We start from the raw sequence: 13,535 nt of genomic DNA, 5'->3' as shown, positions 1-13,535 counted from the left end.
ACAGTGTGGACGGAGCTGGAAGGTGGAGTGTGTCAGGGGACAGTGTGCACGGAGCTGACACCTGTGCCAAGTGTGAGCAGTCAGGGTCCTCTGGGCCTCGGGTGATTGCTCACTGGCAGGAGCCCCTGGCATCTCACCCTGGGGGTGACAGAGGGAAGCGTGCTGAGGGTGACTCTTCTGATCGGGGGGTTCGGGGAGGCGTCTGGTAATGTGAACAGCCAGGCCGGGGTGGCGCTCGGGAGGGTGCGCGCCAGGCCTGATGCCAGGCAGATCCTCAGGAGAGCACCGAGCTCGGGACGGGTGTGGGCTGAGTGGGGCCCCTGAGGGCCGGGGACCGCAGGAGCGTGCGGTCTTGGGGAGGGAGAGGAGACCTGAGAACAAAGCTCAGGGCCTGCAGGCCCCAGGGCCGGGAGGGGACAGCAGATGCCTAGCTGGCGGAGGGTGGCGTGGGAGGGTGGCAGGGGACGGGGGCTCATGGCGACCCCAACGGCCGCCCAGAGGGCCTGGCCCTGGAGGAATGGGGGTTTGAGGCCCGGCCGGGCAGGAGGCACGAAGCTCTGCAGCCAGAAGGGCCACGGCGCTCGGGGATGTGGTGGAGAGAGGCTCTCTGGACTGGCCACGCTGGACGGGGCAGGGCGGGGGTACTGGTCAGAGAAGGTCCTGAAACTGGAGGCGTATGTGGCTTGGGAGGGGCCCAGCAGGCAGCAAGAGCCAGGAGGCCCCGGCGAGGGTCACACAGGGCTGGCAGCAGTGGGGGAGGGATGCCCCCCATCCCCCCGCCCCACGGAGCAGAAGCCACAGGTGCCCCCATCCAGAGCCGGGAGCTGCGGAGGGAGAGGCCCTGGGCTTGCCCCCGGTGGGAGCTGGGTTCTGACATCTGAGACAGCAGAGCCAATGGTCCCGGCTGGCCAGCAAGTCCTCACCTCCCCACGTCTGGCTCCTCCCCCGCTGGCCAGGTCACAGCCCCCCTGGCACCAGGACCCTCCGAGCTTCCTACTGGGCGTGCAGTAGCATCGCTGGGTGCGGCACGGGGGACCCAGGAATGCCAGGCTGCCTCAACCACACTGCACTGGTCCCTGCCTGGCATCTTCCCACAAACACCAGGCCACAGGTTCTGACCCCAAAAGCCCTTTCCCGGCCACAACGCTGTGTCCATCGTGGGGTCCCCTACTCTGCATGATGGGGACCCAGACAACCAGACCACCGCCTCCTTCAGAGAAGCCCTGCTTCAGTGAGGCTGGGGCTGTGGCTCCCGGGGTGCTCTGCTGGCTGGGGGTGGCCCTCGGGGTGCTATCCTGGCTGGGGGTGCTCCCTGGGGTGCTGTCCTGGCTGGAGGTGCCCCCTGGGGTGCTGTCCTGGCTGGGGGTGCTCCCTGGGGTGCTGTCCTGGCTGGGGGTGCCCCGGGGTGCTGCGCCGGCTGGGGGTGCTCCCTGGGACGCTGTGACAATGGTGGGAGGGGAGGATGCTCCCTGGGGTGCTGTGCCGAGGGGGGGTGCTGTGCCAACCAGGGGGTTACTCCTGGGAGCGTGGGATGCTCGCGCCTCCTCCAGACTCACCAGAGCTGCAGTTTCACGCGCCGCCCGTCCAGCAGGATGGTGGTCGTCTTGTAGTCGATGCCTGTGGGAGGGTGAGGCGGCGTCAGCCCGAGGCTGCCGCTAACCCAGGGCGCTGGAAGTCAGGACACGCTCACTTCAGGGGAGAAAGGTGTTTCCCAACAGCGCGACTTCCAGGTTTACAAGGCGGGTGCCCACCTGTAGGGGAGCCCCCCGGCCTCTCCTGTCCTCAGCCGCCTCGGCCTCTGTGGGGGTCAGGCTCCATCGCCCTGGAGCCGGGGCGCCCTGAAGGGCACTGCAGAGCCCACACGTGACCTCGAGGCCTGTGGGTTTGCTGTCCGGGTCTGGGCTGGTCCCTGCCGCCCACGTCCTCCCCAAGCCTGCAGGCCCCAGAGCGCCAGCTCAGCTCTGTTTCCAAGGGAACCAGGCGAAGGCCGCAGGTCTGGGAACGCGGAGACCGCGGTGCCACGCCGGGACAGAGCGGTGGGCACAGGCGCGACACCGCGTGGGAAACCCGCTCTCGCTGTGTGAGGGCGCCCGCCGCGACACGCGGGCTCAGGGAGGGGCCTGCGCGGCCGTCCAGGGACCCCCAGGGCGCAGATTATGGGCCGGCTGGAACCTTCTGTCAACAAGTTAAAAAAGAAAATGAGAATGCATTTCTTCTTTTATTTTTTCTCTCTGCTGTCCAGGCTGGAGTGTGGAGGCGTGATCAAGGCTCAGTGCAGCCTCCACAGCCCGGGCTCAAGGGATCTTTCCGCCGCAGCCTCCTGAGTAGCTGCGGCTACAGCCGTGAGCCACTGTGGCCAGATAATTTTTGCATTTTTTTGTAGAGACAGGGTTTCACTATGTTGCCCAGGCTGGTCTTGAACTCCTGAGTTTACGTGATCTGCCCACCTCAGCCTCCCAGTGCCGGCAGTGCAGGCATGGGCCATCATGCCAGGAACATTTCTTCTAACATAAAAAACTAATAAAGGCTGGGCACAGTGGCTCACGCCTGTAATCCCAGCACTTTGGGAGGCTGAGGCAGCTGGATCACTTGAGGTCAGAAGTTTGAGACCAGCCTGGTCAACATGGTGAAACCCCATCTCTACTAAAAATTCAAAAATTAGCCGGGCGTGGTGGCTGGCACCTATAATCCCAGCTACTTGAGAGGCTGAGGCAGGTGAATTGCTTGAACCTGGGAGGTGGAGGTTGCAGTGAGCGGAGATCACACCATTGCACTCCAGCCTGGGTGACAGAGTGAGAAGCTGCCTCAAAAAAAAAAAAACTACAATTAAAAAAACTTTTTGAGACAGGGTCTCTCTCTCGGTGCAGTAGTGAGACCAGAGCTCACTGCAGCCCCCCGCCCCGGGCTCACGGGCACGCCAGCACACCTGGCAAACTGACAGGGCACGGCTGTGTTGCCCAGGCTGGCCGGCCTCCTAGGCTGAAGCGATCCTCCCACTTCGGCCTCCCAAAGTGCTGGGATCACAGGCATGAGCCGCGGCGCCCGGCCACGGTAAATAAACGCCTCTCCCCATCCCCCCAGACACCAATGCTCTGCTTCTTTGAGAAAAAGCTCCTGTGTTCACTCCTAGCACGTCTGGACGAGCACCGGGTCTGTCACTGAGAACGTGGAAAGAGGCTTTGGTTGAGGGGCTGGAGAATGCCAGGTGGGAGCGCCGCCTTCCTAGAAATAGGTACGATGGCACGGATAATCCCAGGAACCCACACTGCTTAGGGGGGAGACATGACAAGCCTTTGAGGATTTGCTTGAGAGCATCTCTCAGAGCACTGAACCTAGAAGGGACAAGCCGGGGCATCACCCCCAGGTGTGGTCAGATGCTGAGTGTGATGACACGTGTGGCTGAACGGGGCGTCAGCGTTCTGATGGGAAGAGGTGCTGAGAGGCCGGAGGGGGGGGCGGCGCCAAGGCGGGTACCAGCCCTCGCCCTGGGAGTGTCACGGTGCGCTCGGCCTCTGCAGCTCCTTCCAGAGAAGCCTGCGACGCAACCAGTGAGTGCTCAGAAACACCTCCTCTGAAAACATGAGGCTGCCGGGCCCCGTGTCTCCAGCGGCGTCTGTCCGCTCGAAGGGTCTAGACCCCTTGGACTTGGCTGCAAGCCCCCTGCGTCCCAGGAGACGGCGTGCCGAGCTCCCGGTCTCCCGTCGGGCAGAGCGAGGGTGCAGCCGGGGTGCTGCAGTGGCCTCCCGCTCGCTCTGACAGCTGGTTGCCCACGTCCTCAGGCAGGCCTGGGCACTGCAGAAGCTCCGGGCCCCGTCCTCGTGAGCGCGTGCATGCCCCTCCCGCCTGCTCTGAGCACGCTGGTGCAGCGCCTTCCCATCACCCCCCGTCCCCAGCTGCCCTCTGCTTCCTCCCCCGGGGCCCTCCTGGACTCCAGAGGCTCTTCCCACAGTGTCCCCACCAGAGCCCCAGTGACATGGCGTCCAGGCTTTCCACAGCCTCCAGTGTCTCCTGCTCAACGGCACGCTCTGTCCACAGAGCCTGGCCATCGCCACTTTGGAGATTAGACAAAGCCAACATCAGAGCAAACGTCACCCCATCCAAGGAGAGTGACTCAGAGGACAGAAGACGCCGGCAGCATTAAGAATGCCTGAAGCACCCGCTCTGCAGATGCCACCTGCCCTGCCGATGAGGCTCAGACAGACCCCCAAGCAGGCCTCTGACCCTCACAGTACGAGGTTCTCCTAGGCCGACCACACGTCTGCTGCCAGGCCCAGTGGGCACACGGAGTGAGCTTCCTGTCTCTGCCTCTGTTCTCTCCTGGGCACAGGCACTGATTGGGCACTGTCATGGGACCTCTGGGATGCTGCTTTTCTGGCTGGAAACCTCTGTGGCTGCTGAATTCTTGTCCTGCGTCCAGGAAGAATGAGGTATGCAGACAAGTGGAGGCTGAGCTCAATGAGGAGCTTTCCTGAACGTTAGAACAGCTTGGAGCAGGTCCGTGGTGGGTGGCTGCTCTCCACAGGCAGGGCATCCCGGCCAGCGTTCAGCTCTCGGCAGAGAGGGTAGCTCTCTGCAGCATCCGGACGTCCGGGCTGCCCCAGCTGAGTCTGGGGTTTTTATGGTCTTGGGGTGCGAAGCGCATGCCAGTTGGTCCACAGGCAGCCTGGACTCCCTCCCCACTCTGACAGTAAAAGCACCATGAGTTCCCTTCCAGTCGCAGGACTGGCAGCCTGGGCCCCAGGCCCCCTCCATGGGGTGGCTTCCCCGGGAACCTGCCCCCTTGCACCCAGGAGCCTGTCTGCCTCCCCATCATTCACGGCACCCAGCCGTGTTTGTGCCAAGGGCTGCCTGCAGACACCCTCAGCCCCCTCGGCTTCCCTCCCATGTTCAACAGCGCCCAAAGTCCGGAGGGGGCTGAGGCCGGGGGGCTGGCATGTCAGGGCTGCCCCAAGTGTGCACCCACCCGGTGGTCTGCAACAGCACCTGGGCTTGGCCCCAACCTTGCTCCATGACTGGAGCAGGCGCGGGGAGTGAGGAGGAGCGAGGTGGCGGGGGCAGGCACTTCTAACCCCTCGAAGGGCAGGGGGCTTCCCAGGCCCCCAAGGGCATAGACACGTCCACGTCTGGAGCTGCGCCAGGGAAGCTGCAGCAGCATCCAGGGAGGTCTGAGCTCCTACCTGACCCATGGAATGGGAGGCCCAGCCACGCCTTCCCGCTGCCGCCGGCATCCTGCCAGAAGCCACTCTAGATGGGCCACTGCCATCAGCATCTTAGCACCGTGAGCCTGACCTCACCACTGCGGTGGATGGGGCGTAGCCTCCATTGCTCTCAAACCAAAACATTCGTACGGCTTTCTCAAGTGACCAAGTCAGTATCAAGGAAATAATACTTTTATGGAAAGGAAAATAGTCAGCTAGGCATGGTGGCTGCCTGTGATCCCAGCTCTTTGGGAGGTCGAGGTGGGAGGATCGCTTGAGACCAGTTCAAGTCCAGCCTGGGCAACATGTTGAGACGTCATCTCCACAAAAAATAAAAAAATTGGCCAGGTGTGGTGGCTCATGCCTGTCATCCCAGCACTTTGGGAGGCCGAGGCGGGAGGATCACGAGGTCAGGAGTTGGAGACCAGCCTGGCCAACACGGTGAAACCCCATCTCTACTAAAAATACCAAAATTAGCTGGGCGTGGTGGTGCACGCCTCTAATCCCAGCTCCTCGGGAGGCTGAAGCAGGAGAATCACTTGAACCCGGGAGGCGGAGGTTGGGTGAGCCGAGATGGAGCCACTGCACTTCAGCCTGGGCCACAGAGCGAGACTCCACCTCAAAAATAAATAAATAAACAAACAAATTAATTAAATAGAAAATTAGCCAGACGCGGTGGCGCTCCCTGCAGTGCCAGCTACTCAGGAGTGGGAGACCTCAGTGAGCTATGATCGCGCCCCTGCACTCCGGCCTGGGTCACAGGGTGAGACCCCATCTCTAAAAAACCGTAAAAGGAGACAAAACACTTTTCTGAAGCCCACTAGATGTTTCTACTCGTGGCAGCGCGGCAGCTTCAGGCGCTGTGAAATTACGCTTTGAGCGACGACCAAAAGTCTCTTCAGTCCTTTAAAACGCTGCTAAGCTCTCAGGACGGACGGTCACTTGCCAAGTCCGCGGCCATCTGCACTGAGCAGAGTGCACGAAACGCACACGGGAAACTAAAAGAACGGACATTTTGCTCTGTGATGGCAACCTCAAAGCTAACTTTGGAAATACTTTCCCTTGGCAGGCACGAGGCAATGAATGAATACACTCGGGAATCTATTTTTGAACGCGTAGAGACTCCGGCCTTGAATGCCTGTCTCCAGACAGAAGGGACCTCACCCCCACGGGCCGAGAGGCTCATTTTTGTCTTTCTGGAGATTAACCCACTGCCTGAGCTTGGCCGGCTCCGCAGACTTAGGAAGTGTCCTCTTGTCCTTGAGGGCCAAACGATTTTTTTTTTTTTTTTTTTGAGACGGAGTCTTGCTCTGTCACCCAGGCTGGAGTGCAGTGATGTGATCATGGCTCACCGCAACCTCCACTTCCCGGGTTCAAGCAATTCTTGTGCCTCAGCCTCCCGAGTAGCTGGGATTTCAGGCTCAGGACTTACCCCCACGTCCAGCTAATTTCTGTATGTTTAGTAGAGATGGGGTTTCACCGTGTTGGTCAGGCTGGTCTTGAACTCCTGACCTCAGATGATCCACCTGCCTCAGCCTCCCAAAGTGCTGGGATTACAGGCATAGCCACTGTGCCCAGCTGAGGGTCAAACAACGTTATAATATGTTCATAAATGTAAGACAATTCCTGATGGTTTTTTTTTTTGAGATGAAGTCTCGCTCTGTCGCCCCCCGGGCTGGAGAGCAGTGGTGTGATCTCGGCTCACTGCAACCTCCGCCTCCCGGGTTCAAGTGATTCTCCTGCCTCAGCCTCCTGAGTAGCTGGGACTTCAGGTGCCCACCACCACACCTGGCTAATTTTTGTAGTTTTATTAGAGATGGGGTTTCACCATATTGGCCGGGCTAGTCTTGATCTCCTGACCTTGTGATCTGCCAGCCTTGGCCTCCCAAAGTGCTGGGATTACAGGCGTGAGCCGCCGCGCCCAGCATCCTGAAGGTCTTTTGAAGCACCCATAAGTTTCAAAACCATCTTTGGCTTTTGTTTTCAGAGTCAAGGATGCTCGTGGTCTCAAGTGCTCTCACGCTGCAAGACCTCAGGCCTGGCCCACTCCCACTGTGCCCTCCCCATTTTAATCCTTTAAAATAATTTATTTTGCTATCCACCTCCAAATTTATAAACAACATACTTATATTCCTACTTCCTGCCTTTCAGTTTTAGTCATCCATTGACTGTCCACTACAGAAGGTGTGAAAACACGGCTCTCCGCCATTGACTCACCCCACCCCGGTAACTAACACACTCATAGGCATCCACTGACTTTGTGCTATAGAAGGTGAAAATGTGGCTCTGCCATTCACGCGCCCGCCCCGGTCAGTGCACGCACACTCCCTGCACAGCTTTGTTGCCTTTGGAGCTAGATCAATATTCAGTCCTCCATCATCATCACCAGGTGCTACGGTTTGAATGTGTCCCCTAAATCTCACGTGTTCGAAACATAAACTCCCAGTTGACATGTTGAGTGAAGGCTGGGCCTTCGGGAAGTAATTAGGATGAGGCAGGCTCTTCAGGGCGGGGCCCTGATAACGGGACTGGTGGCATTATAAGGAGAGGAAGAGACGCCTGGGCTGGCACGACGTCCTCTGCCAGGTTATGACGCAGCAGGAGGCCCTCACCAGATGCAGCTGCTCAACCTTGGACTTCCCAGCCTCTGGGGCCGTAAGAAATGTAATACTTTATAAATTACCCAGTTTGTGGTATTCTATTACAGCAAAAAAAATGAACGAAGACACCAGGTAGACACCATCCATGGCTGAACCACCATATGGTGTACAATGTTTATTTTTCCCTCACGTACAAATTTTTGTTTTCATGAAGTGAAAAACTGCCTCATCTTGCTGGGCACCGTGGCTTATGCCTGTCATCCCAGCACTCTGGGAGGCCGAGGTGGGTGGATCACCTGAGGTCAGGAGTTCAAGACCGGCCTGGCCAACATGGTGAAACCCCGTCTCTACTAAAAATACAAAAATTAGCTGGATGTGGGGGTGGGCACCTGTAATCCCAGCTACTCGGGAGGCTGAGGCAGGAGAATTGCTTGAACCCAGGAGGTGGAGGTTGCAGTGAGCTGAGATCGTGCCACTGCACTCCAGCCTGGGCGATAGAGTGAAACTCTGTCTTAAAAAAAAAAAAATTGCCTCGTGTTTATTTGCTGAGTCTTCTCTGCATTGATCTAATACATCACTACAATTTAGATCCACTCTGAGTTCTCTCCAACATTCTGGAGTTTCTCTTTCCCGGGGCACATTTCCAGGGCTTGTGTCCTGCTCCCACCTGGCCTCGGAGGACGGGCGCCTGGGCCATCCCTTAGCACTGGACTCCATCTTTCCCTCTCTTTGCAACTCCTGAGAAAGGGACACGGGAGGAGGTAGTTTTTGAGACTTCACACGTCTGAAAATGTCTTCAGGCTCCCTCACTCTGCACTGTTTGGACAGGGATGCAACTAAGGGAGAAGATGTCTTCCCTTAAAAACGACCCCGTCATTCCAGAGCTCCCTGTGAGTCGGCCGCCACACTCACGCTGGACCCTCTGAACGCGGTCTGGTGTTCCCTCTCGGTGGGCGTGGACGGGCTTCTCTGAAGCCATACACTTCGCGGACCTTGCCGTGGGGTCTCTTCGTGGCCAGGCTGACCATTCCATGGGCCTTTCAATATGAGACACAAATCTCAATTTTGGGGGCTTTCTTGGATAATTTGTTCTCTCCTTCTGGGACACGATGAATCAGATGTTGGGTCTCCTGAGAATGCTTCCAGCCTTTCCTGTCAAATTTTTACCTCTCTCTTTCTCTGCTTTTCTCAGCATCCTGGGAAGCCCTCTCAATTTTTTTTATCCCTTCTTTGAAATTATCGTTTTCAATGTCCAAGATCTTTCTTATTTTGTGATTGTGAGGTTCTGTTTCAAGTCATGGCTGTGGAGTCCTGTAGATAACAACTGTCAATACTGAAGAAACCAGAAAAAGCAACAGCCTGGCCGGCTGCGGGGCTCACACCTGTGATCCCAGCACTGTGGGAGGCCGAGGCGGGCAATCACCTGAGGTCTGGAGTTCGAGACCGGCCTGACCGACAGGGTGAAACCCCGTCTCTACTAAAAATACAAAAATCAGCCGGGCATGATGGCAGGCACCTATAATCCCAGCTACTCGGAAGGCTGAGGCAGGAGAATCACTTGAATACGGGAGGCGGAGGTTGCAGTGAGCTGAGGTCACACCATTGTACTCCAGCCTGGGTGACAGAGCAAGAATCCATCTCAAAAAAAATATGTATATATATATATATGTGTGTGTGTGTGTGTGTGTGTGTATACACATATATCTAACCATCTTTCTATCTATCATCTATCTATCTACATATTTGTCAGGCCAGGCGAGGTGGCACACACCTGTAGTCGCAGCTACTTCGGAGGCTAAGGCGGGAGAGTCGCTTGGACTCGGAGGCAAAGGTTGCAGTGAGCCGAGATCCTGCCATTATACTCCAGCCTGGGCAAAAGAGAGTGAAACTTTGTCGCAAAAAGAAAAAAGAAAAGAAAAGAAAAAGCAACAACCTAAAAACACTTGGGCAAGGACGGACTGAATGGGGAGAGTGTCACCTGCCACTTCAGCATCATAACCTGCAATGTTTGTATAGTTTGGAGTTGCTGCTGGCCAGCTTCCTCACCAGGCAGAAAGAACAGACCTGAGAGTTAACCTATCACAGAAGAAAGCAGGGCCAGGGTGTGTGCAGGGAGAAAGAACCCCGACGGCGTCGTGCGGGCCCCAGGATCCAGCCATGCCTGAAGCCACACCCACCCCTCCACCTGCCAGCTGTCAGCAATACATTCTCCTTTGCTTAAGCTATTTTGAGTTCATTTTTCTGTTCGCACCAAAATGTCTGATAGAAAACCCACAAAGCACAATAACTGGAGAGACAGAGAGAGACATCTGACCCCCCCAAACTGGGAAAAGCCACACAGGATGCATTTTCACATCTTCCCAAAGCGAAGTCCAATGACCTTCACATCCCGGAACGAACAGTACAGAAGAACTTAAAATCTAACTCAATGATAATGATTTCATTATTCACCATCATGACCAAAACTGAACTCAGCGACTTCTTCAGCTGGCAGTTCCCATCACAGCAGCCCTGGTGCACACCCCACACCCCAGCCTGCCTGGGAAATGACCTTTGAAAGCTTGGGAAGGGCAGTGACAGCGCCTGTCTGACGCGGTCTCCACCACGTGCTGGCTTCCTGCAGAGCAGCGCGCCGGCCGTTCTCCCGAAGGGATATGGCGCTCCCTTTACCCCAGAATTCACAACAGGGGGCGGGGCAGGTAGGGTCGTGTCTTAGCCATAATAAAACCCCACAAACTGGCTGGGCGAGGTGGCTCGGGCCTGTAATCCCAGCACTTTGGGAGGCCGAGGCAGGTGAATCACCTGAGGGAAAAAGAGAGAGAGAGAGAGAGGGAGGGACAGAGGAGAGGGGAGGACGAAAAAAAAGAAAGCAAGCGAAAGAAACAAAACAGCACAAGCTGGGCAGCCCCTAAACAACAGAAACTTAGCACAGTTCTGGGGGCTGGAAGTTCTAGTTGGGGTCCGGGCAGAGTAGGTGTCTGATGAGGGCCACGTCCTGGGTCATGGAGACACTTCTCCCCATGCCCTCCCATAGCTGGATAGGTGAGGGAGCACTGGAGGTTTCTTTCTTTCTTTTTTTTTTTTTTGGGATGGAGTCTCGCTCTGTCACCAGACTGGAGTGTAATGGTGCGATCTTGGCTCACCGCAACCTCCACCTCCCAGGTTCAGGCAGTTCTCGTGCCTCAGCCTCCTGAGTAGCTGGGATTATGGGCACATGCCACCACGCCTGGCTAAGTTTTGTATTTTCAGTAGACACGGGGTTTCACAATGTTGGCCAGGATGGTCTCGATCTCTTGACCTCGTGATCCACTCACCTCAACCTCCCAAAACGCTGGGATCACAAGCGTGAGTCACTGCACCTGGCTGGTAGCCTACTAATTTAAACAATTAATGTTGAGCTATCTCTGAATTAATACCTGAACTAAAAGCTGAATTTCCAAGTCCCAGGTTCTCAGCCCATCATAAAAGCTAATTACAATGAGATTCCCCACAGAAAAAGCAAAAGCCAGTGGATGGTGCCTCCCGTCCCCGTAAGCATTCAAGCCGGCTGCTTCCAGGAGGCGCCTGGTGCCCCCCGTCCTGCAGCGGCAGCTCAGCCCACTCTGGCCCAACCCTGATGCACCCGCCTTGCCACAGGTCCGAGGCCCAGACGCGCTGCGTGTGGCTCCCATCGGCCCTAACGCTGCTTCTCTGTCCCTGTGGACTCACCTCTCCCAGTGGGAACCCTGCCTTCTCGTGTCCACCTTCCATGCCTCACCCAACACCGTCTCCAGGGCCAACACCCAAACATCTGGGATTTCCAGGGACAGGCGGCCTGGCCCAAGGGAGTTCCTGCAGCCTCTGCTCAAGACACCTGAAGTCCACTGGCACCCCTGGCTTGGGCCCTCCGACCCCTCATGAGCACACTCTGCGAGGGCGTGGAGCTGTGTCCGCCCCACCTCCGCAGCTGGCCCGGGGCCCCTTCTCCAACCTGCCCAGAACACCTGGACGCCGGCCCAGCGAGCAACGGCCAATCTCATAGCAAGTCTTTATTTTTTCTCTAAAATCAATGCTGATCCGAAGACAAATCCTCTAACGCAGGCACATCTGCCGAGAGAAATCCTCCACCCACACCCTTCCTGGCTACGTTCAAACTCCACTTGTGAGAAGACCCACGGACTGAGCCACGTGACTTCACTCTCCGTGGGGTTTTACGTTACCTCCTTCTCTGTGTTACATTCGGGTCCACGAGAAGCTCACGTTTTTGACATCAGTCGTGTCAGCGTGACGATAATACAATTCGAGCTCACTGCACTTAGCTGATTCACTTACCACGTCCTCTGTCCATCAGAATATGATAAAGAAACACAGAGCTTCTAGAACAAAGTCCATGAGGAGTTCACTGAGTGAGTCACAACACAGGCACAAAAGGAGGTAATTTTAACCTTTCTAAAAACACAGCAGAAAGGGGGAGTCGAACGTCACACCATTCTCTGCACTGCAGCTGCACAACGAGTAGATGTTTTCGGCATCTGTTTTAAGTCATTTACCACCTGCTTACTTCTATTTCAGTGAGTGACGTAACTGCCTTCCCAGGAGAGGATCGCTTGACGGCGCAAATATCGAGTCAATACGATTTACAGACACACTCATCTCTGAGCCCAGCTTTTGAGAAATCCTTCTTGCATTGAGCTAAAATACCAGAAAGCAGACTGGTGGTCACCGGGGCAGAAGGGTGGGGAGGGGAGGGGTGTGCAAGCGCCCGCTGGATGGCACGGGGCTCCTGGAGTGGCCAGTGGTGACACCGCACAGTTGGCATGTGATTAAATGCCACTTTCACGCCTGTGCTGTAAATGCTCACGTCTGACTTTAAGCGTGTGGTTTCCGTGAACGCAGCGCCTCTCTGCACAGTCGGGAGCGGCTCCTGCTCACTGGCTCCCACGGGCCCGGGTCAGTTTTCAAAGCCCCTGCAGCCGGACGGCCCGTCTCGGGGCCTGTGCTCAGCTCTCCGCCACCCTCGGTCCCGGACATGCCACTCACTTTCTTGGCTCTCCCAGGCCAGCGGCCAGGAAGCCGTGTTTTATTTTTGGCAGAAATCCTGCTCTCAACAGCACCCCGAGGCTCATGGGTCTCAGAAGGAACCCCTGAGCCCTTGCTGAGACCAAGCTTTATTTTTATCTTTTCTGGAACAGCAGAAGCTGCGTCTGGGGAGGAAGGAAAGGCCCTCCCTGGAACCAAACATACGGACACCTGTGGCCGTAGCACAGAGGCCCGAGGGGACTCCCTTCCCAGAGCCCACCAGTGACCACCTTCTCCAGTGGCCTGAAGGGCTCCACAGCCCTACTTTATGTTAAATTCCCTTTGTCTCAGGACACCAGACTCCTAAAGGGGGAAGCCTGGGACCAGCATCTGGCTGGACAAGTGCTGTAGAGGCCACGCCAACCCTGCCCGCCACCTGCTGCACCTGCAGGTCACCGAGCACAGGGCAGGGGCGGCCTCCACAGAGCTGTCACCACCACAGGGCACCTGCAAACACGAAGGAACAGGGCCCAGAAGCGACGTTCTGGAGTGTGGCAGCTGCTGCCCCAGCAGGCTGGGGGTGAACACAGCCGTGGGAGGCCCATGAAGGGACGTTGTCTTGGGGAAGAGGGATCGAGGCAGCCACGGCGGCTCCAGGAGGGACACACGGGCCAGAGCCCAGAGCTCCCCGCTGCGCTCAGCCTGCCCCTCACCACCCCTCGGAGTGGGGGATTCCCTG

General features: G+C 57.1%; 1 protein-coding gene across 1 annotated transcript in view; it reads right to left on the bottom strand.

Annotated features, from left to right (window-relative positions):
- Positions 1-13,229, bottom strand: part of RAB40B (RAB40B, member RAS oncogene family) — a 20,421-nt gene extending 7,192 nt beyond the window's left edge. Inside the window, exons 1-2 of the mRNA XM_032241198.1 lie at positions 12,110-13,229; positions 1,557-1,617 (exon numbers count right to left, since the gene is read on the bottom strand). Of these exons, the coding sequence (XP_032097089.1) occupies positions 1,557-1,617; positions 12,110-12,125 (77 nt within the window). The 5' untranslated portion in view covers positions 12,126-13,229. The remainder of the gene's footprint in view (positions 1-1,556; positions 1,618-12,109) is intronic.
- Positions 13,230-13,535: the final 306 nt, after the last annotated feature.

Source organism: Sapajus apella, unplaced genomic scaffold (genome assembly GCF_009761245.1).
Source record: "Sapajus apella isolate SASKATOON/1434 unplaced genomic scaffold, GSC_monkey_1.0 scaffold48, whole genome shotgun sequence".
Classification (NCBI taxonomy): domain Eukaryota; kingdom Metazoa; phylum Chordata; class Mammalia; order Primates; family Cebidae; genus Sapajus; species Sapajus apella.
Note: the sequence above shows the minus strand (reverse complement) of the source record. Positions and strands in the feature narration are given on the sequence as shown.